This window comes from Monodelphis domestica, chromosome 6, assembly GCF_027887165.1.
Source record: "Monodelphis domestica isolate mMonDom1 chromosome 6, mMonDom1.pri, whole genome shotgun sequence".
NCBI classification, from domain to species: Eukaryota; Metazoa; Chordata; class Mammalia; order Didelphimorphia; family Didelphidae; genus Monodelphis; species Monodelphis domestica.
The window spans coordinates 295,069,095-295,094,610 of record NC_077232.1 but is presented as its reverse complement, the minus strand read 5'-3'; the positions used below and the strand labels follow the sequence as shown (position 1 = coordinate 295,094,610).

The window sequence follows — 25,516 nt, the reverse complement described above, 5'->3', positions numbered from 1 at the left end:
GGACAGAGGGACACAGAGAGCTAGAGAGACAGAGAGAGAGAGGGAAAAGAGAGAGACACAGGGGAGAGAAAGGGAGGGAAAGAGGAAGGGAGACAGACAGAGACAGAGGGAGAGAGACGGAGGACAAGTTTTTCAAGGGGCTTAGCCAAAAAGAGAAGAGAAATGTGGAACAAGAGCAGGGACGGAAGGTTCTAGGGAGGGTTTTTTCAGACAGACCTGCTTGTGCACTAGAGAAGCAACCTGTCAGGGAAGTTGAGATGAAATGAGAAATCCTGGTGGGTGGCCTTACTGCTGAGGGTCTCAGTTGAAAGGGGCGGGGAAGGGAAGTCATGGGAAGTTTGAGGAGGGACAGGAGGGTCTGGAAAAGCCTCAGGGGAGAGTGGGGCGACGGCTGCTGAGGGAGGTGGCCTGGGACTGCCTTGCAGCATGTGGGGGCCAGTGGAGGTTGGCTAAACTGAATTTGGACAGTCAGAACAGTTTGTGGTTTTCTCCCCCTTCATTCAGCAGCTGGTTTATCAGAGTAAAAGCTGGCAACAAGTGGTGGGAGTGTCCAAGGCCAAGGCTGGGCTGAGCACAACTGCTGATATGATAAGGGGGCCAGAACCTAAGGAAGGAGGAACCAGCCCAAGGTCAGCAGAATTGGAAACCAAATTCAGGTGAGTGCCCTTTCTTTGTTTCTTTTGTAAACCTTTACTTCCTATTTTAGTGACAATTCTAAAACTGAAGGGCAAGGGCCAAGAAATGAGGGGCAAGTGACTTGCCCAGGGTAATACATCTAGGAAGCATCTAAGAGCAGATTTGAATCCAAGTTCTCCCACTCTGGGCCTGGTGCTCTATCCTCTGGGCCACCAAATGCCCTTTAAAAATTTTCCATTTAAAATAGTATAGAAAAACGTGACTCATTTTTGACCAGCCAACTAATGACAGGCGAGTCTGTCCTGCAAAACCACTCCTTGAGGGCCATTCTGATCCGTCTCTGTTGGCCTGAGGTCCCTTCCCCCTCTACTGTCATAGACTGGAAGAGATTTTTTGTGTCATCTAGCCCAACTCCCAAGAATCCAGTGATGAAGCACCTTGTCCACGTAAGTGGCAGACACAAGATTTGAACCCTGGCCCTCTGGTTCTTTCCCGAGTCATCACGAAGATCAGATGGAGCTTCAGAATTCCTGCCTCAGAGTTTCTCCTTCACAGATGTCCTCCAGGATGTGTCTCAGACACGGGGGAGATTTGTTTTCCATTCACTGGTCCAAAAAAAAAAAAGTTATAGCGTCAAAATGCACAAAGATGCCTTGGTGAAAGGAGCGTGTCTTCCCTCTTCAACCCGAGATTAGGTGGCTGCTTTGCCTTTTTTTCCTTGCTCTCTGGTGGCCTTGGATCCTCCTCCAACGCAACAGTAGACACTCTCTGTAGAGGCGTCATTCTAAGTCCTTTTGTCCTGTGCCACGAAGATACCTTTAGTGGCGGGCCAATGAAGATGGATGATTCTATAGGGATCCCCCCCCACCCCACGGCTGCCCACGTGCTACCAAGGGCTCCTTTTAGGACCCTGATTAGATCAAAGCCCTGGGGCCCACCTGGTGAGGCTGGCTGAAGCCTCTCCTGCCCGTGGGCAAGCGCAGAGCTGCCCAGCTGGGCACCGCCATCCAGTGCCCTTCCTTGGCATCTTACTAGCCCCCTTCTCTTAGGCTTTCACTCGCATTTCTGGGGAATTTGGTCTGAGAAGTGGTTCCAGTTCTTTCCTTGGGCCTCAGACGCTTGGAGCCCAGCTGTGGAAAGACTTCGCAGTTCCAGTCTCCCAGGAGACTCCTTGGAAACCAGCCCACGGGAAGAATTTTCCCTACTCCATTCCCTGGGCGATGCCCCCTCTGCTTAGAAGTGGCCTTTAAAGAGGGAGGGGGAACCGCCTACGACCATCGAGGCTTCCCTTCACACTTGGCACCTCCATCGCCGGTGAATTTCAGGCTCCCGTGTCTTCCGGCAGGCAGCAGGCAGGGAGGGGCGACTCTGTTTCCCGAGTATCCCCACAAGCTCACACGGACACGTGACACAACCAATCAGCTGAGGTTCAAACTCGATGCAAACCAATAGCGCATGTCAGGACAGAGGCAAGACCCCGGCTCAATCACGGCACGATAGATGGCGCCTTTTAACGCCTGAACGGATGGCTCGCTCCAGTCTCCCCCCAAGTTAAGGGGAGGTGGGGCGGCTCTAAAAACGGGCTGTAGGAGTTTGGCGATTTTCTTTATTACAAACAAGTCATCGTAGGACAAGCAGGTTGAAGGCAGTTCAATTTGGTGTCAAGATCAGTTTCCTAATAAGGAGCTCTTCAAAAATGAAGTGGGCGGCGCTGAAGGGAATGAAGGGATTGGTCCCTCCTCCCTCCATCCAGGGAGGCCTCCAAGGACCGGCTGAATGAACAATGTATTGGACTGTTGTAAGAAGGAACGCATTTCTGGATAGGGGCTCGCCTCGATGGCACTGTGACCCCATATCACCGAGGAAGAAACTCCGGCTCAGTGTGGATGGCGAGTTGAGCTCGAACATGGACCGAGGACTTTGGCTTCCCAGCCCAGTGACCCTTTGGAAAAGCACTCTGAATCTGGGGCTATGGCCAGTTTAGATAGCCTCCAGTGTCCAGGAGCAAGAGGAGGCTCCTATGGAAAGGAGGCAGGCTTGCCCAAGGTCGCAGACTCGAATAAGGGAAAGAGCTGGGATTCAAACTACATTCCTCTTACTCCTCCCACCAGGTCACCCCACTGTGGGCTCCATTTGTGAAGACACTAGAATTCGGTGCTACTGGCAGGCTGAGGTGGGAGAGGGAGGGAGAGGGCACTGTGGAATCTTGGCAGGACAGTCTTCCAGTGGGTCCATGCTGCAAGCTGATAGGTTGGTGGAGATGTCTAGGATTCGGCCCAATACCCACGATGTTTCTATTTTTTTTTTCCACTAGAATGACTTGATTAATTCTGTGACTTTTTCTCCCTATCCCAAATGACCTGATGCCGGTGAGATGTGCCCTTCTACCTGCTTCTCCTATCATCCCCACCCCTTCTACTCCTGGTCTTACCATTATTTCTGAGAATCTTTTTTTCCTTCTTTTTTTTAGCACCAAGAAAAAGATTCTCACTTATGGCCATTCTAAAGGGCAGTACGGGGATCATCGCAGTCATACAAAGAGCAGATCTGCATGGTTTGACTTTACTGATGGGCCAATAAGCCAGTTTCTCTATGGACATTTTCTGCAGTCGGTACCCGTCAGCGACATTTCTGAAAGCGGGAAAGCTTGGCTGGGAAAAGCAGCAAACGTGAGGAGCCAACACACACAAAGGAAGCAGGCTGGCATAATAAATAGTCCTAAAGGGAAAAGCCTGGCCAGCCTTATGGTTAAAAGCTTACAGTGAGAGATGCCTTGAAGTCCAGAAAAAATGAACCGACAAAGAGGGTGATGGGCGGCAGTGACCTCTAGACTGGACCCCGAGTCAGGACCATGTGTCGGGGTGGTGTGAGGGAAGAATCAAGCCCTCGTGACTGGCTACAGGGAACCTCTTCCTTCGCCTGGTCAGGGCAAGGACCGGGCCAAGGTCACACTAATGGCCAGGCCACATTCAGCTCTAGAGGACGTTTCCCTTTCAAAGGAACAGAAATGAGAAAATAGAGCCCGGAGGTTCATGTCCCTTGGAATGATGGCCACACACACATCTCAACTTGATCAAGTCTCCTTTTAATAATGAGCAGTTATGCAAAACACTTAAGTGGGAAACCAGACAGGACAGCAAACAGGTTGGATGGGGAGAAAGAGGTCATCCCCTTTGACAAGTACCCTCGTCTTCCAAAAATTGCCACCTAGGGACCGCCTGTACAAACAGGCGCCGCCATTGTGGCCTTTAAAATACAGCATTCTCAACCCGTCACGCTCACCCCCATGAGGCCCTCACGGAACTCTGTTCCCGTCATAGACAGCCGGCGCCTAATGGGTGAAATCTCAAGTTATGACCGTGATTCCTTGTAAAAAACCAGAACCAAAACCCTTTACACCAAAATCAAAATGAAGATGTAACACGCGCCAAGAAAAGATTTCGCAAAGGAAACCCAGGGACGCCAGGTCAAGATCATTGTCATTTCTCAAAAGGAAAAAGAAAGCGGCCCCATCCCTCCTGCCAGAATTCCCCCTGGAAACCTCACGGCAATGCTGCACCAGTGGGCTTTGGCAGGAAAGAAGGTTTCGGCCGTCTTCTCTAAACTCACCCCGTTTGAATTAAGAACCAGGCTCTCATTCTGAAGGAATACAGCCACGAGGGGCCCTTGGGTGGAGATGGTGTTCCCTGGGCCCTGCCTGGTTTTCTATGCATGGCATTGTGTCTTTGCCTAAGCAAACACGGCGAGAACTGCAGCACCGTCATCCTTTCCTCGATAACCGGACTCCAGTCCTGTGAACAGGCACTAAGCACTACACTCTGGGATCAGTGCAATAAACAGTGTAAAATCCTAATGCTTATATAAAACTCATGGGCTCACCCCTCAAAATAGAACACGCGAATTAATATTCTGGCTATCGTCAGTGCGTACAAAGGCACGAGGGTTTCTCAGTGGGGGCAGGACACAACATTTCAGCATGACCTCATTAAAAATACCCCTTCAGTTTATTTTGAGCCCAACCTCAGACTCGAAGCAGAGTTTTCCGTGGGCTCTGCACAACCCCATCGTAAAACATGCTTGAGGATTTTGCTAAGCCGCAAGAGGGTGTCAACACCATCGGCCTAGCAGAGATTCTGACCGAAGTGCAACCATTTCCCTAGATTGGGTACGACCCGGAGAAACAGGTTAGAGACAGATTCAGAAGCCGGTTGGAACCGCTTCCACTTGGCCTTCTTGAAGTTGGTGACCTCATCTTGCTGTTTTTGTCAATTCTAGGAAGCCTGAAATTGGGGAAAGGAATTCTCCTGCCAATGTGACAAAGAACGCGGCACGAGGACTAGTCTTCTGTTGACTCCGGTCCCCGTACAGTCTCAGATCTTCCCCTTCAGACATGCCCTTTGGAGCACAGGATGGAGATGACCACTGAGCAAGATTTGATTTCACTGCTCTTCTTGCATCCTCAAGGATCCCCCCAGCTGGGTCTGATCTCTTCCTTCTACCTCCTCACGTAGCCATCGGTCAGAGAATGACAGGACTGGTTGGGACACTGGGACGGACTTCAGGGGCCTCATTTTATAGAGGAGGAAAGAGAGGCTTAGAAACCCGGTCAGGGTCACCCCGGGAACAAGAGGCAGCCAGCCAGCACTGGAGCCCAAACTCTCAAATTTCTGCTTCCCTAAAGACGGATTTGGTGGGAGAGTCTGACTTCGAGGGATGGCCCGGCATGAAAGGGTTTTAGACTTGAAAGTCAGCTGACCGAATTACCTATTTAGATAATAACTTGTGCTATCTGGATCCCTGGTGGTAAAGGTCACTCAGGAGTGAATTCTGTCCTCCAAGATGCCCAAGGAAGGGAGGAAAGCTTCCCCGTCCTCCCAGCTCATAGCCTGCCACTGACCTCTTAGCATTCAGCAGGGTTTTGTGTTAGTGGAAACATTCTTTACATTTTACAAAAATTTCTGCAATTTCTGTTATGTTCAAGCAATGACACAGAGAAGGAATCGTCTCTGCTCTGTTGTCTGAGCAGGTCTACGCAAGGAGTAAATGGAATCAACGGGCCAATCATGGGATGTCCTTCCTCACTGAAGGGTCTTCTCTGGTGATCACAGCTCCATGACCTCAGACTGAAACAGGAAACAGAGGCATAGGTGAGTCACCTAGAACAAGCTTGCCAGCACAGTTTGTGTAGCAACATTAAACTCTCCCCCCCTTCAGCACCCCCTTAGGAGGGTATAAACTGGAGGGGTCAATACAGTGAAGAACAAAAATGCTTGAACCTCCAGGTATCATAGTTGCTGGTCCAGCTTGTGCCATAATGGTCCTCCTCTGGTCATCTGTGGCCACAGGTAGAAGAACCAGCTCAAAACCTGTCTCCTTGCCCTGGGACTCCAAAAGTCCTGCACCCAATGCCACTAAAGATACCCCTTTAATCTCCTCCTGACCACCCATCTGACCCCCTCCAACCACTGCTGCTGCTGATTCACTGGCTTATTGATGTGGGGCTTGCCCTGGCACACCCCGTTAGGACAGACCTTTCCTGCCAGCCTTCTCAGTTGTCTTGGGCAGGAAAACGGTTTCCCCCCATCTTTTTGTGGGCTTTGCTTGCTCCAGAATTCATTTTGAGACATGATTTTAAAGTCGTTTGGAGAAGACTTGGAAGAGATCGACTGGGTACCTGCTTTTTCTCTGCCATCTTTGCCAGTTTCCTGGATGAAAGCCGAAGCTCTCGGGACCTACTCTGACCAGATCAGGGAGCCGAGAGCTAACAGTTAAAGGAGGAGTCGTGAGAGATACAAACATGGCAGCGTTTTGTGGTTTGATACCACAGAGAACAGAAAATATGGAACAATAACAGGACATATGAGATGCCACCGGGTCAAGCAGGCAAACATGGAAGGATACGGATTGCCTCACCCTGGCCAACGTCAGGAACTAAAAGTCAGGAACTGAAAACGTGTTCCAGAACAAGTTGTGGTGTCAAGCACAAACAGGCTTCCTTATCAAGTACTTGGAGAGTGTTTGTTTGTTTCTTTGTTTTCACCAAAACTTACCCTTGTGAGCTTCAGCTCCTCTAGGTTTCATTTTCTATGGTCAGCCCAGGATTGCTCATTCCTTGAGAGAAAAGGAGACAAGGATACTTTGGAAAACTTCTTGTGGCTGAGAGTGGAAGTGCTGTTCCAGCCCCCTAGAGTCCCCCACGGTCCTCTCCTAATGAACTCCTCAGCCTTTCTTGGAGGCTGCTATGACCCTGGGCACTCGGAGGCTGTGCCAGGGATCCCCAAGCTGGTGAGCCCTTCCCTGTGCCCAGGTGCCTGCTGTCTCCTAGGAGCTGGCTCCGCACCAGGCCATCTATTAAAATCACGTTGGGGGGGGGAGGGGAGGGGAGGGGAGGGAAAGAACATGAATCTTGTAACCATAGAAAATATTTTAAATTAGTTAAATCTTTTAAAAAATCACATTCTTTTTTTTTTTTAAATAAACCCTTACCTTCCGTCTTGGAGTCAATACTGTGTATTGGCTCCAAGGCAGAAGAGTGGTAAGGGCTAGGCAATGGGGGTCAAGTGACTTGCCCAGGGTCACACAGCTGGGAAGACAGAGGTTTGATTTGAACCTAGGCCCTCCTATCTCTAGGCCTGGCTCTCAATCCACTGAGCCACCCAGCTACCCCCCCCAAATCACATTCTTTTTTTTTTTTTTAAATATATTTTATTTGATCATTTCCAAGCATTATTCGTTAAAGACATAGATCATTTTCTTTTCCTCCCCCCCACCCCCCATAGCCGACGCGTAAGTCCACTGGGCATTACATGTTTTCTTGATTTGAACCCATTGCTTTGTTGATAGTATTTGCATTAGAGTGTTCATTTAGAGTCTATCCTCTGTCATGTCCCCTCAACCTCTGTATTCAGGCAGTTGCTTTTTCTCGGTGTTTCCACTCCCATAGTTTATCCTTTGCTTATGAATGGTGTTTTTTTTCTCCTGGATCCCTGAAAGTTGTTCAGGGACATTACACCGCCCCTAATGGAGAAGTCCATTACGTTCGATTATACCACAGTGTATTAGTCTCTGTGTACAATGTTCTCCTGGTTCTGCTCCTCTCGCTCTGCATCACTTCCTGGAGGTTGTTCCAGTCTCCATGGAACTTCTCCACTTTATTATTCCTTTTAGCACAATAGTACTCCATCACCAACATATACCACAGTTTGTTCAGCCATTCCCCAATTGATGGGCATCCCCTCGTTTTCCAGTTTTGGGCCACCACAAAGAGCGCAGCTATGAATATTTTTGTACAAGTCTTTGTGTCCATTATCTCTTTGGGGTACAGACCCAGCAGTGCTATGGCTGGGTCAAAGGGTAGATATTCTTTTGTCGCCCTTTGGGCATAGTTCCAAATTGCCCTCCAGAATGGTTGGATCAGTTCACAGCTCCACCAGCAATGAATTAATGTCCCTACTTTGCCACATCCCCTCCAGCATTCATTACTTTCCTTTGCTGTTATGTTAGCCAATCTGCTAGGTGTGAGGTGATACCTCAGAGTTGTTTTGATTTGCATCTCTCTGATTATAAGAGATGTAGAACACTTCTTCATGTGCTTGTTAATAGTTTTGATTTCTTTATCTGAGAACTGCCTATCCATTTCCCTTGCCCATTTATCAATTGGAGAATGGCTTGATTTTTTGTACAATTGATTTAGCTCATTATAAATATGAGTAATTAAACCTTTGTCAGAGGTTTCTATGAAGATTTTTTCCCAATTTGTTGTTTCCCTTCTGATTTTAGTTATATTGGTTTTGTTTGTACAAAAGCTTTTTAGTTTGATGTAGTCAAAATTATTTATTTTACATTTTGTGATTCTTTCTATATCTTGCTTGGTTTTAAAGCCTTTCCCCTCCCAAAGGTCTGACATGTATACTATTCTGTGTTTACCCAATTTACTTATGGTTTCCTTCTTTATGTTTAAGTCTTTCACCCATTTTGAATTTATCTTGGTGTAGGGTGTGAGGTGTTGATCTATTCCTAGTCTCTCCCACACTGTCTTCCAATTTTCCCAGCAGTTTTTATCGAATAGTGGATTTTTGTCCCAAAAGCTGGGATCTTTGGGTTTATCGTATACTGTCTTGCTGAGGTCGTTTTCCCCCAGTCTATTCCACTGATCTTCCTTTCTGTTTCTTAGCCAGTACCAAATTGTTTTGATGACTGCTGCTTTGTAATATAGTTTGAGGTCTGGGACTGCAAGGCCCCCATCATATGTGTTTTTTTTCATTATTTCCCTGGATATCCTTGATCTTTTGTTCTTCCAAATGAACTTTGTTATGGTTTTTTCTAAATCAGTGAAGAAGTATTTTGGTAGTTCAATGGGTATGGCACTAAATAGATAAATAAGTTTGGGTAGGATGGTCATTTTTATTATATTGGCTCGTCCTATCCATGAGCAGTTAATGTTTTTCCAATTGTTCAAGTCTAGTTTTAGTTGTGTGGCGAGTGTTTTGTAGTTGTGTTCATATAGTTCCTGTGTTTGTCTTGGGAGATAGATTCCTAGGTATTTTATTTTGTCTAAGGTGATTTTGAATGGGATTTCTCTTTCTAGTTCTTGCTGCTGAGCTGTGTTGGAGATATATAGAAAAGCTGATGATTTATGTGGGTTTATTTTGTATCCTGCAACTTTGCTAAAGTTGTTGATTATTTCAATTAGCTTTTTGGTTGAATCTCTAGGATTCTTTAAGTAGACCATCATGTCATCCGCAAAGAGTGATAACTTGGTCTCCTCCTTGCCTATTCTGATGCCTTCAATTTCTTTATCTTCTCTAATTGCTACTGCTAGTGTTTCTAGTACAATGTCAAATAGTAGAGGTGATAATGGGCATCCTTGTTTCACTCCTGATCTTATTGGGAATGCATCTAGTTTATCCCCATTGCAGATGATATTAGCTGTTGGTTTTAGATATATACTGTTTATTATTTTTAGGAATGACCCTTCTATTCCTATGCTTTCTAGTGTTTTTAATAGGAATGGGTGTTGTATTTTATCAAAGGCTTTTTCTGCATCTATTGAGATAATCATGTGGTTCTTGCTAGTTTGCTTGTTGATGTGGTCAATTAAGTGGATGGTTTTCCTAATGTTGAACCAGCCCTGCATCCCTGGTATGAATCCTACTTGATCATGGTGAATGATCCTTCTGATCACTTGCTGGAGTCTTTTTGCTAGTATCCTATTTAAAATTTTTGCATCTATATTCATTAGGGAGATTGGTCTATAGTTTTCTTTCTCTGTTTTTGACCTGCCTGGTTTTGGAATCAGTACCATGTTTGTGTCGTAAAAGGAGTTTGGTAGAACTCCCTCTTTGCTTATTATGTCAAATAGTTTGTATAGTATTGGGATTAACTGTTCTCTGAATGTTTGATAGAATTCACAGGTGAATCCATCAGGCCCTGGGGATTTTTTCTTAGGAAGTTCTTTGATGGCTTGATGGATTTCAATTTCTGATATGGGATTATTTAAGAATTCTATTTCCTCTTCTGTTAGTCTAGGCAGTTTGTATTTTTGTATATATTCATCCATTTCTCCTAAATTGGTGTATTTATTGCCATATAATTGGGCAAAGTAATTTCTAATGATTGCCTTAATTTCCTCCTCATTGGAGGTGCTGTCCCCCTTTTCATCTTTAATGCTGTGAATTTGCTTTTCTTCCTTCCTTTTTTTAATTAGATTGACCAGTACTTTGTCTATTTTGTTTGTTTTTTCAAAGTACCAGCTTCTTGTCTTATTTATTAAATCAATAGTTCTATCACTTTCGATTTTATTAATTTCTCCCTTAATTTTTAGGATTTCTAATTTGGTTTTCTGCTGGGGGTTTTTAATTTGATCGCTTTCGAGTTTTTTCAATTGCATTTCCAATTGATTGATCTCTGCTCTCCCTTGTTTGTTAATATGAGCTTTCAGGGATATGAATTTGCCTCTGATTACCACTTTGGCTGCATCCCAAAAGGTTTGAAAGGATGTTTCGCCATTGTCATTTTCCTTGATGAAATTATTAATTGTTTCTATGATTTCTTCTTTAGCTAAACGGTTTTGGAGAATCATATTGTTTAATTTCCAATTGGTTTTAGATTTGGTTTTCCATGTACCATTACTAATCATTATTTTTATTGCCTTGTGATCTGAGAAGGCTGCATTCATTATTTCTGCTTTTTTGCATTTGTGTGCTATGTTTCTGTGACCTAATGTATGGTCAATTTTTGTGAATGTGCCATGTGGTGCTGAGAAGAAGGTGTATTCCTTTTTATCCCTATTTATTTTTCTCCATATGTCTATTAATTCTAATTTTTCTAAGATTTCATTCACTTCTTTTACCTCTTTCTTATTTATTTTTTGATTTGATTTATCTAAATTTGATAATGGTTGGTTTAAGTCTCCCACTAGTATGGTTTTATTGTCTATTTCTTCCTTCAATTCTCCTAGTTTCTCCATTAGAAATTTGGGTGCTATATTATTTGGTGCATACATGTTGATTAATGATATTTCCTCATTGTCTAGAGTCCCTTTTAACAAAATATAATTACCTTCCCTATCCCTTTTGATCAGGTCTATTTTTGCATTGGCTTTATCAGATATCATGATTACCACTCCTGCCTTCTTTCTATCAGTTGAGGCCCAGAAGGTCTTACTCCATCCTTTAATTCTGACTTTGTGGGTGTCAACCCGCCTCATGTGTGTTTCTTGAAGACAACATATGGTAGGGTTTTGGATTCTAATCCATTCAGCTATTCGTCTACGTTTTATGGGTGAGTTCATCCCATTCACGTTCAAAGTTATGATTGTCATTTGTGGACTCCCTGGCATTTTGATTGCCTTCCCTAATTCTAACCTTTTCTTCTTCGGCTCTACCTTTTAGTCCAGTGATTTACTTTGAATCAGTCCCCCTTGTCCCCTCCCTTGATGTTTCCCTTTTTAGTCCCTCCCTTTTTGTTCCCTCCCCCTCCCCCCTCTCTTTCCCTCCCTTTTTGTTCTCCCTCTCCCCCTCCCCCCCTTGGTTTTCCCTTCTCCTTACCCTTGTTGGGTAAGATAGAATTCAAGATCCCAATGGATCTGGATGTTTTTCCCTCTCAGAGTTGATTTCCCTGAGATTGAGGTTTAAGTAACCCCCCCCCCTCTCTTCCTCTCCTTCTTATAGGAGTTTTCTTCCCCTCCCCTTCCCCTGTGAATCTTTGTGTGAGAACCATTATTCTATTTGGTCTTTCTTTACCCCCTATTTATACATTACATTTTCCCCACATATTAGTATACATAGGTTGATATAAATGTAGTCCTTATAGAAGAGAGTTTGAGTAAAAGAAGATAACATTTTTCCCCTTTCCTTAATATTTACCTTTTCAGGTATTCCTTGCTCTTTGATTTTCGGTATCAAACTTTCCACAGAGCTCTGGTCTTTTCTTTGCAAAAAGTTGGAAGTCTTCTATTTTGTTGAATGCCCATACTTTCCCCTGGAAGTATATAGTCAGTTTTGCTGGGTAGCTGATTCTTGGTTGGAGACCCAGCTCTCTTGCCTTTCTGAAGATCATGTTCCATGCCTTACGATCATTCAGCGTAGAACTTGCAAGGTCTTGTGTGACCCTGATTGGCATTCCTTTATATCTAAATTGTCTTTTTCTGGCTTCCTGTAGGATTTTTTCTTTTGTTTGATAGCTTTGGAATTTGGCAATTACATTCCTGGGAGTTGTCTTTTGGGGGTTTAGTGTAGAAGGTGTTCTGTGAGCTCTGTCAGTGGATGTATTGCCCCCTTGTTCTAGAATCTCTGGGCAATTTTCTTTGATTATATCTTGTATCACCATGTCCAGTTTGGTGTTTATTTCTGGCTTTTCTGGGAGTCCAATTATTCTTAAATTTTCTCTTCTCCCCCTGTTTTCCAGATCTATCACCTTGTCGGTGAGATATTTTATGTTCTCTTCTAATTTCTTGGTGTTTTGGCTTTGCTTTATTAGTTCTTGCTTTAAAGCCTGGTTTTCTTTTACAGTTTGGTCAAACTGGTTTTGTAGATGCATGAATTTCTTTTGCATCATTTCCCACTTTTCCTCCCAGAGGGCTTCCATCTTTTTGGACCTTTCTGATTCAAATTCTTCATGGGTTTGTGGAGAGTTTCTATTTCCTTTGGAAGATTTTGGAGAATTTTCTTGTATATCTTCTTCTATCTGCTCTGTATTTTGTATTTTGGCTCCATAGAATGTGGCCAGAGTCGCCCCTTTCTTCTTATTTTTCTTGGTATTTTGGGGCTTCTGTGCTTCTGTGGAGTTTGTCATCTCTGAACGAGGAGGATTGGCTTTTCTTGTCTTTGTCTGGTGATCAGAGGCTTTAGTCCTGGGCAGATGTTGGTTCTATGAGCGTTCCCTGGGTTAAACTGAATATGCCTCACTGGAACTGGAATGGAAGGGTCGGACCACGAGGCCACACTCTCCCCCTGGCTCGATTTCCGGAAGTTGCCTTCAGAATCCCTGGCCGTGAGGCTGTTTCGTTGGCCTGCGGGGGGATGGGCTGCCGCTTCCCCAAGCTCCGAGAGCACAGACTTTCACTGAGACTTGGATAGCAGGATCCAGCCCGTGAGGCTGTCTTGCCCGCCCTGATGGTTGCTGTTGTTTTGACCAGCTCTCTGCAGCGGAGGCCCCAGGCAGTAACTTTCACCCGGACCGACAGGCTCTTTGCAGCGGAAGCCCCAGGCAGTAACTTTCACCCGGACTGGGACTTGGGTAGAAGACCCTGAGGGTTGTTGTTCCTCAGACCCTGCTCTCTGAGCCCGGCGCGGCAGCCGCTTCCGGGAGCCTTGGACTCTGCGCTCCTACCCCTGAGGTCCGAGGGATCTCGGGTTCTGGCTTTTAAGGGGAGCCGTACCTTTTGAACTGGGTCCAGGTCCAGGAGGAGGGTTCCCAGGGTCTGTGCTGTTGATCGTTTTGAATTTCGGCGCCTTAGGAGCTTCTAGTTTGAGATCGGTCGGGAAGGGTTTTCCGGAGATCTGAGCTTCAGCTTTCTCTAAGCCGCCATCTTAACCGGAAGTCCCAAATCACATTCTTGATATATATGTAAAACGTGAAAAATCCCACTGGAAAACCATCTTACTCTGTCTGCATGATGTCTCCCAGAACCTCCCTTTAAGAAGGGCACCTTCTGCCAGATCTCCTTCCCTGGATTGCACTCCTGGACTTCCTTTAAAGCCCCTCCCCCCTCTCCCCTCATTAGAACATGAGTTCCTGGGGGCAGGGGCCCTCTTTCTTTCTACTTGTATCTGCAGCCCCAGCGGCCCTTGCATTTCCTATTCTCTTGTAGGAAAGACAATGAATGTCAACTTGCTCCTCCCCAGACCCAGCATCACATAGGAGACACCTGAGCGAAAAGGGGAGACAAGGCAAGGTTGCTTCTTTCTCTTTCATTCCACATCTTGTTTGGTTCCTTCCCATTGCCTGGTTGCTGCTTAGTTATCCCTTATATTTGGGTTGATTTTTACAAATTAAATGAAGATCTTTTTAATGAACAAAAATCTCCTCTCGTTCCCTCCAAACTCTCCTGCACTGGTAGAAAAATAAAACCGAAACCCTAGTAATGGAGCTACATAGTGGAGGAGCACACATGTTGACATCCGCCAGGTGCAAGGCCCTTCCTGCCGTACAGACAGGCACATCTCTAAACACACACTGTGTGCACGTGAACGTCGGTCTCATTCTGCATACTGGTCCATCGTCCGGCCTCTGGAGACACAAGCGGTGCTCAAAGCTCTTCCAAAGCTCCTTGTCTTTATCGTGTCACCATAGGTTTGGCATGTTGGACAGGGCAACCGCCGAGATCCCAGAATAACGTAACCTGTTAGACCAGGACGAGCCGGGCCAGTGGAAGTGCCAGCCTTCTTGAACAGGAAGAGTTGCTGGTTTTCCAGTACAGACGTTTTCTACTGGCTCTGCCCTTCCGTCACCATCATGTGTTCAAAGGGTAATGAATCCCTGTAATAACTCACTACGATGGGGAAAAGGATGACAGAGACATCTGAGACAGGAGAGAACACTCCAAAGAAGAGAGGTTTTCTCCGTACAAAATTTGTATCATGGTGATTAAAAAAAAAAAATTAGGGGCAGCTGGGTGGCTTAGTGGATTGAGAGCCATACCTAGACATGGGAGGTTCTAGGTTCAAATCTGGCCTCAGACACTTCCCAACTGTGTGACCCCTGGGCAAATCACTTAACCCCCATTGCTTAGCCCTTGCCACTCTTCTGCCTTGGAACCAATACACAATATTGATTCTAAGACGGAAGGTGAGGGTTTAAAAAAAATCCCTCATCCTGGGCTAACTGATAAGGTTCCCAGAGCGGGAGAATACTACTTCTTCTCTCAGGAACTAGAGATAACTATATGGCTCCTAATACTATCAATCTGGAGCCCCCATCTAGTGTGCCCCTCTAATATTAATCAGTCAACAGAACATGATTAACTTCTAGAAAAAGGCATTTACTGAGACAGTACAGCAAAATCAGTCATTATTAAATATCCCTCACCCCCAACCATTCCTGGGAATGTTTGACTCACATTTTGAACTAGAATTATAATTTTATTGGTATAGAGAACTGCTAGCATGTAAACGCTACCAATGGAGAGTGGCATGTTTTCAATAGTCTTAGCTGCCTGGAACACTGAGAGCATAGGACTGAACTCTGGTCTTATAATAGATTTGAGAGGTAGGACTTGAATCAAGACCTTCTTGGATCTGGGGCTGGTGCTCTATTTCCTCCACCATACTACTTCTTCACTAAATCCTTGAGAACAATGTCCCTAGCTCACAGTCTAGCTCTTTGCCCACAAAAGGCTGCATTCATAAGCAGAAGACAAATGTTGGAAGAAAATATTTCTGAGAATCAGAAAGCAAGGTTAGACATAGCTCACAGAATAAATAGGTTTATGATTTGTAACATGATTTGCAAAAAGCAAAGTTCTTCATGGCTAGAGCTGAACAATCTCTAAATCTCTGATCACAAGGATTTAAAAATCAGATTTCAAACATAAATGATGAATCAAAATAGAGACTATCCTGATGGCCAAGCAGTCTGCCCTAAATTTTTCTTTCATTCCATTCAATCTCAATGAGCTAACCAACCCTGTGATCTAACCTACATGCACATGAGGTTGGGTTCTAGATCCACTATGTGTCTCTCCTTATCCTTATGTGCCAAGGGCTTTCAAATGAAAATTAAGAAACCTTGGGAGACCTTAAATATTTTAAGGGAGTTGGGGGGTGGGATGGAGGTGAGGGAGGGAATGGAGAGAATCAGCCTGCTAACATAAGGCAGCAGGTCAAAATTAAAGAGCTCAGAGAGAGCCTTGAGGACAGCACTGAAGGTGGGAGAAAAGAAAAGACCTTTTCAATTTTTAATCTGGATTTTCTTTTCTTTTTTAATTTTAATTTTTAAATATCTTTCCATGTTTCCATGATTCATGTTCTTTTCCTCCCCTCTTCTTTCCCCCCCTCCCAGAGCCGACAAGCAATTCCACTGAGCTATACGTGTATTATCACTTAATACCGATTTCCATATTCATTTTTGCTATCCAGTGATTTAGAAAGATCATTTCTAAAGCGATCGTATTGGACATGCACCAACAGTTTCAAATTTTCATTTTTAGAAACAAAGAAAGTTACATTCCTTACCTATTTTTCCCTTGTCTGAGTTTGTGCTGCTGTCTGTCCAAGACTGAGAGTCAGTAAGAAGGTGGCTCTGGGATTCCCTTAATGGTTTTGAAGGAAACTGGTGGGCTTCGAGGCTGTATGACATCAAGAAGAAGGAGAAACGGTTAATGAGTGACTTTGGGCAACACAGCCTGGAGGCTGGAGCTCAGCCAAATGAATTGAATGTTACAGATGTGCCAATGGCCCAGTCTCATCTGTGAATAAGATGAAAAAAGGTACATGTGATCACCAGCTCGAAAGAGCAGAGGGTGAACCAACACAGTGGAAAATAAAACAAGATAACCCGGAATCCTCCCTGGATGCTTGATCCAATTTGGGGAACCTGTTGAAAGCATGGTCACACTTCCCTGGACACACAGGCCTTAGGAAATGCAATGGCGTCTTGGTTTTGATGGATACAGGTTTGGCTTACAGCTGCAGCTCATTTTCTTTTTCTTTTTAATATTTTATTTGATCATTTCCAAGCATTATTCATTAAAGACATAGATCATTTTCTTTTCCTCCCCCCCCCACCCCCCATAGCCGACGCGTAAATCCACTGGGCATTACATGTTTTCTTGATTTGAACCCATTGCTATGTTGATAATATTTGCATTAGAGTGTTCATTTAGAGTCTCTTCTCTGTCATGTCCCCTCAACCTCTGTATTCAGGCAGTTGCTTTTCCTCGGTGTTTCCACTCCCATAGTTTATCCTTTGCTTATGAATAGTGTTTTTTTCTCCTGGATCCATGCAGATTGTTCAGGGACATTACACCGCCACTAATGGAGAAGTCCATTAGGTCTGATTATACCACAGTGTATTAGTCTCTGTGTACAATGTTCTCCTGGTTCTGCTCCTCTCGCTCTGCATCACTTCCTGGAGGTTGTTCCAGTCTCCATGGAACTTCTCCACTTTATTATTCCTTTGAGCACAATAGTACTCCATCACCAACATATACCACAGTTTGTTCAGCCATTCCCCAATTGATGGGCATCCCCTCGTTTTCCAGTTTTTGGCCACCACATAGAGCGCAGCTATGAATATTTTTGTACAAGTCTTTTTGTCCATTATCTCTTTGGGGTACAGACCCAGCAGTGCTATGGCTGGGTCAAAGGGTACATATTCTTTTATCACCCTTTGGGCATAGTTCCAAATTGCCCTCCAGAATGGTTGGGTCAGTTCACAACTCCACCAGCAATGAATTAATGTCCCTACTTTGCCACATCCCCTCCAGCATTCATTACTTTCCTTTGCTGTCATGTTAGCCAATCTGCTAGGTGCGAGGTGGTACCTCAGAGTTGTTTTGATTTGTATCTCTCTGATTATAAGAGATGTAGAGCACTTCTTCATGTGCTTGTTAATAGTTTTGATTTCTTTATCTGAGAACTGCCTATTCATGTCCCTTGCTCATTTATCAATTGGAGAATGGCTTGATTTTTTGTACAATTGATTTAGCTCTTTATAAATATGAGTAATTAAACCTTTGTCAGAGGTTTTTATGAAGATTTTTTCCCAATTTGTTGTTTCCCTTCTGATTTTAGTTACATTGGTTTTGTTTGTACAAAAGCTTTTTAGTTTGATGTAGTAAAAATTATTTATTTTACATTTTGTGATTCTTTCTATGTCTTGCTTGGTTTTAAAGCCTTTCCCCTCCCAAAGGTCTGACATGTATACTATTCTGTGTTTACCCAATTTACTTATGGTTTCCTTCTTTATGTTTAAGACACTCACCCATTTTGAATTTATCTTGGTGTAGGGTGTGAGGTGTTGATCTATTCCTAGTCTCTCCCACACTGTCTTCCAGTTTTCCCAGCAGTTTTTATCGAATAGTGGATTTTTGTCCCAAAAGCTGGGATCTTTGGGTTTATCGTATACTGTCTTGCTGAGGTCGCTTTCCCCCAGTCTATTCCACTGATCTTCCTTTCTGTTTCTTAGCCAGTACCAAATTGTTTTGATGACTGCTGCTTTGTAATATAGTTTAAGGTCAGGGACTGCAAGGCCCCCATCATATGTGTTTTTTTTTTCATTATTTCCCTGGATATCCTTGATCTTTTGTTCTTCCAAATGAACTTTGTTATGGCTTTTTCTAAATCAGTGAAGAAGTATTTTGGTAGTTCAATGGGTATGGCACTAAATAGATAAATAAGTTTGGGTAGGATGGTCATTTTTATTATATTGGCTCGTCCTATCCATGAGCAGTTAATGTTTTTCCAATTGCTCAAGTCTAGTTTTAGTTGTGTGGAGAGTGTTTTGTAGTCGTGTTCATATAGTTCCTGTGTTTGTCTCGGGAGGTAGATTCCTAGGTATTTTATTTTGTCTAAGGTGATTTTGAATGGGATTTCTCTTTCTAGTTCTTGCTGCTGAGCTGTGTTGGAGATATATAGAAAAGCTGATGATTTATGTGGGTTTATTTTGTATCCTGCAACTTTGCTAAAGTTGTTGATTATTTCAATTAGCTTTTTGGTTGAATCTCTAGGATTCTTTAAGTAGACCATCATGTCATCTGCAAAGAGCGATAATTTGATCTCCTCCTTGCCTATTTTGATGCCTTCAATTTCTTTTTCTTCTCTAATTGCTACTGCTAGTGTTTCTAGTACAATGTCAAATAGTAGAGGTGATAATGGGCATCCTTGTTTCACTCCTGATCTTATTGGGAATGCATCTAGTTTATCCCCATTGCAGATGATATTAGCTGATGGTTTTAGATAGATACTGTTTATTATTTTTAGGAATGACCCTTCTATTCCTATGCTTTCTAGTGTTTTTAATAGGAATGGGTGTTGTATTTTGTCAAAGGCTTTTCCTGCATCTATTGAGATAATCATGTGGTTCTTGCTGGTTTGCTTGTTGATGTGGTCAATTATGTGGATGGTTTTCCTAATATTGAACCAGCCCTGCATCCCTGGTATGAATCCTACTTGATCATGGTGAATGAGCCTTCTGATCACTTGCTGGAGTCTTTTTGCTAGTATCCTATTTAAGATTTTTGCATCTATATTCATTAGGGAGATTGGTTTATAGTTTTCTTTCTCTGTTTTTGACCTGCCTGGTTTTGGAATCAGTACCATGTTTGTGTCGTAAAAGGAGTTTGGTAGAACTCTCTCTTTGCTTATTATGTCAAATAGTTTGTATAGTATTGGGATTAACTGTTCTCTGAATGTTTGATAGAATTCACTGGTGAATCCATCAGGCCCTGGGGATTTTTTCTTAGGAAGTTCTTTGATGGCTTGTTGGATTTCATTTTCTGATATGGGATTATTTAAGAATTCTATTTCCTCCTCTGTTAGTCTAGGCAGTTTGTATTTTTGTATATATTCATCCATATCCCCATAATTGGTGTACTTATTGCCATATAATTGGGCATAGTAATTTCTAATGATTGCCTTAATTTCCTCTTCATCGGAGGTGCTGTCCCCTTTTTCATCTTTAATGCTGTTAATTTGCTTTTCTTCCTTCCTTTTTTTAATTAGATTGACCAGTACTTTGTCTATTTTGTTTGTTTTTTCAAAGTACCAGCTTCTTGTCTTATTTATTAAATCAATAGTTCTATCACTTTCAATTTTATTAATTTCTCCCTTAATTTTTAGGATTTCTAGTTTGGTTTTCTGCTGGGGGGGTTTAATTTGATCGCTTTCGAGTTTTTTCATTTGCATTTCCAATTGATTGATCTCTGCTCTCCCTAGTTTGTTAATATAAGCATTCAGGGATATGAATTTACCTCTGATTACTGCTTTGGCTGCATCCCAAAAGGTTTGAAAGGATGTCTCGCCATTGTCATTTTCCTTGATGAAATTATTGTTTCTATGATTTCTTCTTTAACTAAACGATTTTGGAGTATCATATTGTTTAATTTCCAATTGGTTTTAGATTTGGTTTTCCATGTACCATTACTAATCATTATTTTTATTGCCTTGTGATCTGAGAAGGCTGCATTCATTATTTCTGCTTTTCTGCATTTGTGTGCTATGTTTCTGTGACCTAATGTATGGTCAATTTTGTGAACGTGCCATGTGGTGCTGAGAAGAAGGTGTATTCCTTTTTATCCCTATTTATTTTTCTCCATATGTCTATTAATTCTAATTTTTCTAAGATTTCATTCACTTCTTTTACCTCTTTCTTATTTATTTTTTTATTTGATTTATCTAAATTTGATAATGGTTGATTTAAGTCTCCCACTAATATGGTTTTACTGTCTATTTCTTCCTTCAATTCTCCTAATTTCTCCATTAGAAATTTGGGTGCTATATTATTTGGTGCATACATGTTGATTAATGATATTACCTCATTGTCTAAAGTCCCTTTTAACAAAATATAATTACCTTCCCTATCCCTTTTGATCAGGTCTATTTTTGCTTTGGCTTTATCAGATATCATGATTACCACTCCTGCCTTCTTTCTGTCAGTTGAGGCCCAGAAGGTCTTACTCCATCCTTTAATTCTGACCTTGTGGGTGTCAACCCGCCTCATGTGTGTTTCTTGAAGACAACATATGGTAGGGTTTTGAATTCTAATCCATTCTGCTATTCGTCTACGTTTTATGGGTGAGTTCATCCCGTTCACGTTCAAAGTTATGATTGTCATTTGTGGACTCCCTGGCATTTTGATATCCTTCCCTAATTCTAACCTTTTCTTCTTCGGCTCTACCTTTTAGTCCAGTGATTTACTTTGAATCAGTCCCCCTTGTCCCCTCCCTTGATGTTTCCCTTTTTAGTCCCTCCCTTTTTGTTCCTTCCCCCTCCCCCCTCTCTTTCCCTCCCTTTTGTTCTCCCTCTCCCCCTTCCCCCCCTTGGTTTTCCCTTCTCCCTACCCTTGTTGGGTAAGATAGAATTCAAGATCCCAATGGATCTGGATGTTTTTCCCTCTCAGAGTTGATTTCCCTGAGATTAAGGTTTAAGTAAAAAACCCTCTCTTCCTCTCCTTCTTATAGGAGTTTTCTTCCCCTCCCCTTCCCATGTGAATCTTTGTGTGAGAAAGATTATTCTATTTGGTCTTTCTTTACCCCCTATTTATACATTACATTTTCCCCATGTTAGTATACATAGATTGATATAAATGTAGTCCTTATAGAAGAGAGTTTGAGTAAAAGAAGAAGATAACATTTTTCTCCTTTCCCCTTTCCTTAATATTTACCTTTTCAGGTATTCCTTGCTCTTTGTTTTTCGGTTTCAAACTTTCCACAGAGCTCTGGTCTTTTCTTTGCAAAAAGTTGGAAGTCTTCTATTTTGTTGAATGCCCATACTTTCCCTTGGAAGTATATAGTCAGTTTTGCTGGGTAGCTGATTCTTGGTTGAAGACCCAGCTCTCTTGCCTTTTGGAAGATCATGTTCCATGCCTTATGATCATTCAGAGTAGAACTTGCAAGGTCTTATGTGACCCTGATTGGCATTCCTTTATATGTAAATTGTCTTTTTCTGGCTTCCTGTAGGATTTTTTCTTTTGTTTGAGAGCTTTGGAATTTGGCAATTACATTCCTGGGAGTTGTCTTTTGGGGGTTTAGTGTAGAAAGTGTTCTGTGAGCTCTGTCAGTGGCTGTATTACCCCGTTGTTCTAGAATCTCTAGGCAATTTTCTTTGATTATATCTTATATCACGATGTCGCGTTTGGTGTTTATTTCTGGCTTTTCTGGAAGTCCAATTATTCTTAAATTATCTCTTCTCCCTCTATTTTCCAGATCGGTCACCTTGTTGGTGAGATATTTTATGTTCTCTTCTAATTTCTTGGTATTTTGGCTTTGCTTTATTAATTCTTGCTCTTTTACACGATCGTTGCCTTCCAGTTGCCTGATTCTGGCCTTTAAAGCCTGGTTTTCCTTTTCACTTTGGTCAAACTGGTTTTGTAGATGCGTGAATTTCTTTTGCATTATTTCCCACTTTTCCTCCCAGAAGGCTTCCATCTTTTTGGTCATTTCTGATTCAAATTCTTCATGGGTTTGTGGAGAGTTTCCATTTCCTTTGGAAGGTTTTGGAGCATTTTCTTGTGTATCGTATTCTATCTCCTCTGTATTTTGTATTTTGGCTCCCTAGAATGTGTCCAAAGTTGCCCCTTTCTTCTTATTTTTCTTGGGATTTTGGGGCTTCTGTGCTTCTGTGGAGTTTGCCATCTCTGAGTGGGGAGGATTAGCTTTTCTTGTCTCTGGTGTTCAGAGGCTTTAGTCCTGGGCAGATTGTTGGTTCTATGAGCTTTCCCTGGGTTAAGCTGAGTATGCCTTAAGGCAATGACTTTCACTGGAACTGGAATGGAAGGGTCGGACCAGGGGGCCACACTCTCCCCCGGCTCTCTATGTTTCCCTGCTGCTAAGGTTCCCCCTCGACTGGACTGGGTCGGGTTGCTTTCCGGAAGTTGCCTTCAGAATAGCTGTCTTGTTGGCCCTGAGGGTTACTGTTGTTTCAGACGACCCTGATCTCTGCGGGGGGAGGGGCCACGGCTTCCAGGAGCTCCGAGGGAAGTGACTTTCACTGAGACTTGGATAGCAGGATCTAGCTGGTGAGGCTGTCTTGCCCGCCCTGAGGGTTGCTGTTGTTTCAGACGACCCTGCTCTCTGAGGGGGGTGGGGCTGCGGCTTCCCGGAGCCTTGGACTCTGCGCTCCTACCCCTTAGGTCCGAGTGATCTCGGGTTCTGGCTTTTGAGGGGGGCCGTACCTTTTGATCCAGGTCCAGGTCCAGGAGGAGGATTCCCAGGGTCTATGCTGTTGATCGTTTTGAATTTTGGTGCCTTAGGAACTTATAGTTTGAGATTGGTCGGGAAGGGTTTTCCGGAGATCTGAACACTTTAGCTTTCTCTAAGCCGCCATCTTGACCGGAAGCGCTCATTTTCAATAGGTCCCTCAATGGTCAATGAAGTGATCTCATTAAGTAGAAAGTCACAGACTCCCGAGGGGGGAATCCTGGGCATTTCAAGAACCAGATCTCTCTCCACTTTTTTTCCCTAAATTTTTACTTTTTAAAAACCCCTCATCTTCCATCTTAGAATCAATACTACATTGGTTCCAAGGCAGAAGAGTAGGTAATGGGGGTTAAATGACTTGCCCAGGGTCACACAGCTAGGAAGGATCTGAAGTCAGATTTGAAGCCAGGACCTCTCAACTCTGGACCTGCTCTCAATCCGCCAAACCACCTAGCTGCCCACCTCCCTTCACATTATAATAAAAAGTTCTTGGGTTGCAGAGTGCATTTGTCTTACCTTCTATCAGTTGAGTTTTACAAAATGAGAACTGAAGTTAAAAAACAAAATATAAAAAGCCCCTAAGAAGTATGGCCATCTCTTTTGAGCCATGCCTTTTCAGAAGAAATTACCTTGGTCCTATCTTAGAGCTTAACCCTCAGCAATCCCTTATTGGCAGAGGGTCTCTGTTAAGTGGCATGAACATTATATCCCCAGAAACTCAAGCAAATTATTAGCAGGGAAATTCCTTTACTCCCTTATGCCCTCATGCCTCCCAACCCAAAACATCTGATCCATTATTCTTCTTTGACTGTCCCACTGATTTGAAATGGACAAAGAGACACACCTCATCCATCTGTCCTCTAAATCACAAAGACCACCCCATGCCTTCAGGCAATCCCCCCACCACTTGCTCCAGTGCATAGCACTCTAGAATCACATGCTCACTTTTGTAAAGAGTATAAAAACCCCAGAATTGATGGCATCTGGGGGACATCTTTTCCACCTATGCTGCCTTCCTGGCCAAATTCAACATTACCTTCCAAATGAATACATTTCTCTTTTTATTTTAAGTTAAGTTTCGGAGTCTTGCATTCTTACAAAAGGTACCCTTCATGAACCTGGGAGCTCACCTCTGCACCCCACAATAAGGACCTTGGATGAGGCAATGATGTTTGATTTCGCTTGGATTTTTCATAGTCTTCAGATCCAGCTACCTAAGGCTTAAACAAATTAAAATCCTTTTCCAATCCATCTTAATCCTAGTACCTGCTCACTGTTGAGCAGATTCAATTTAGCTTGTTGATAGCTTCTGTGTACCCAGATGTTGGTATGTTGACTCTCCCATTAGACTGGGAGGTCTTGAGAGCAGGGACGGTCTTTTGCCTGGCACATAGTAGGTCCTTAAAAGTGTGTACTGACTGACTGAATTTCAAGATCATATAACTAATTATCACCAGAGTCAGAAAGGTATCTTCTGGATCAATCTGTTACACTTCTAGTTGTCCTTGTCCCCTATTCTTTGATATATTCTCCTTTCTCAACTCCATCTAACAAAATTCCTGGCTTTTTTAAAGACTCAGTTCAAGGGCTTCCTCTTATAGGAAGCCTTCCCTGGTCTCCCAGCTACTAAGACTTACTTTTATTTGCTCTATGTGCTGTAAGGGTTAAATTTTAACAGTTTGACTTTCTTCTTTGAGCTGATTTCCTTCTTGGACTTCCTTTGCCCCAGAAATTCAGGGTCTTTTATAGTGACTCTTTGTCCCCTCCCCCTTTCACAAAGGCTAATCACAGTTTCCAAATTGTCTAGTGCTACCCAGGGGGCAGGGTCTGAGGGATTCAGACCTCTCATCCTCTGAAGGTATCAACTCTTATCAAAGGCCTCTGAAGGTCATCCTCTGAAAGTCAATTTCTTATCAGTTTCACAGTTTCCTGATTGAATTTCTAAGGGTGTGAATTCTCTAAGTGGTTTGTGAGCTCCTCCACCTAGTTCAAGCTTTTGTTGATTCAATCCAAAGATGTGTTAACTCAAAATAGGCAAAAGGAATAAAGGATTCCCTTTCACAAGTGCGAACTCAGAATACAAAGAATTCCCTTTTCACAGTGCCAATTGTTTTTACATAGTTGTTTACATATTGTCTCCCTCATTAGACTGTGTGCACAGAGTAGTCCCTTTATCGACATTTGCTAATGGATAATTTTGGAAATGTGCTTAAACATGAGAGGGAAACTCTTATTGAATTTAGAACAGGGCAAAAAAATATCAATTAAAACTTATAGAAATAACTTGAACACCAAAAAAACTAAGCATGGTGATTGTACCAAGTGATATGAGAATTTTAAAAGACTTTTAAAGAGAATTTCACTATCATATACAATAATTCTTTCTACCTGTGCAAATGCACTTTAAATGCAAATAATTTTGAGCAGATATTAGAAATTCACTTTGAAATAAAAATTTCCATCACCCAATATCTAGTAGGTACAAAAACATTTGTATCAATTGAGGGAGTTTGGTCCTTTGAG

The 25,516-nt window shown here is 43.0% G+C and overlaps 1 protein-coding gene across 4 annotated transcripts in view; it reads right to left on the bottom strand.

The window, feature by feature from the left end:
- Window positions 1-3,700: 3,700 nt before the first annotated feature.
- Window positions 3,701-25,516, bottom strand: part of ZDHHC2 (zinc finger DHHC-type palmitoyltransferase 2) — a 66,405-nt gene continuing 44,589 nt past the window's right edge. For 3 of the 4 annotated variants that reach the window (XM_056803400.1, XM_056803398.1, XM_056803399.1), the window contains exons 11-13: window positions 16,311-16,423; window positions 6,687-6,747; window positions 3,701-5,759 (exon numbers count right to left, since the gene is read on the bottom strand). In XM_056803400.1, coding sequence (XP_056659378.1) covers window positions 6,707-6,747; window positions 16,311-16,423 — 154 coding nt within the window. In that variant the 3' untranslated portion in view covers window positions 3,701-5,759; window positions 6,687-6,706. Of the gene's footprint in view, window positions 5,760-6,686; window positions 6,748-16,310; window positions 16,424-24,123; window positions 24,214-25,516 lie in introns of those variants that run through there. The other variant, XR_008913053.1, reaches the window with a different exon arrangement.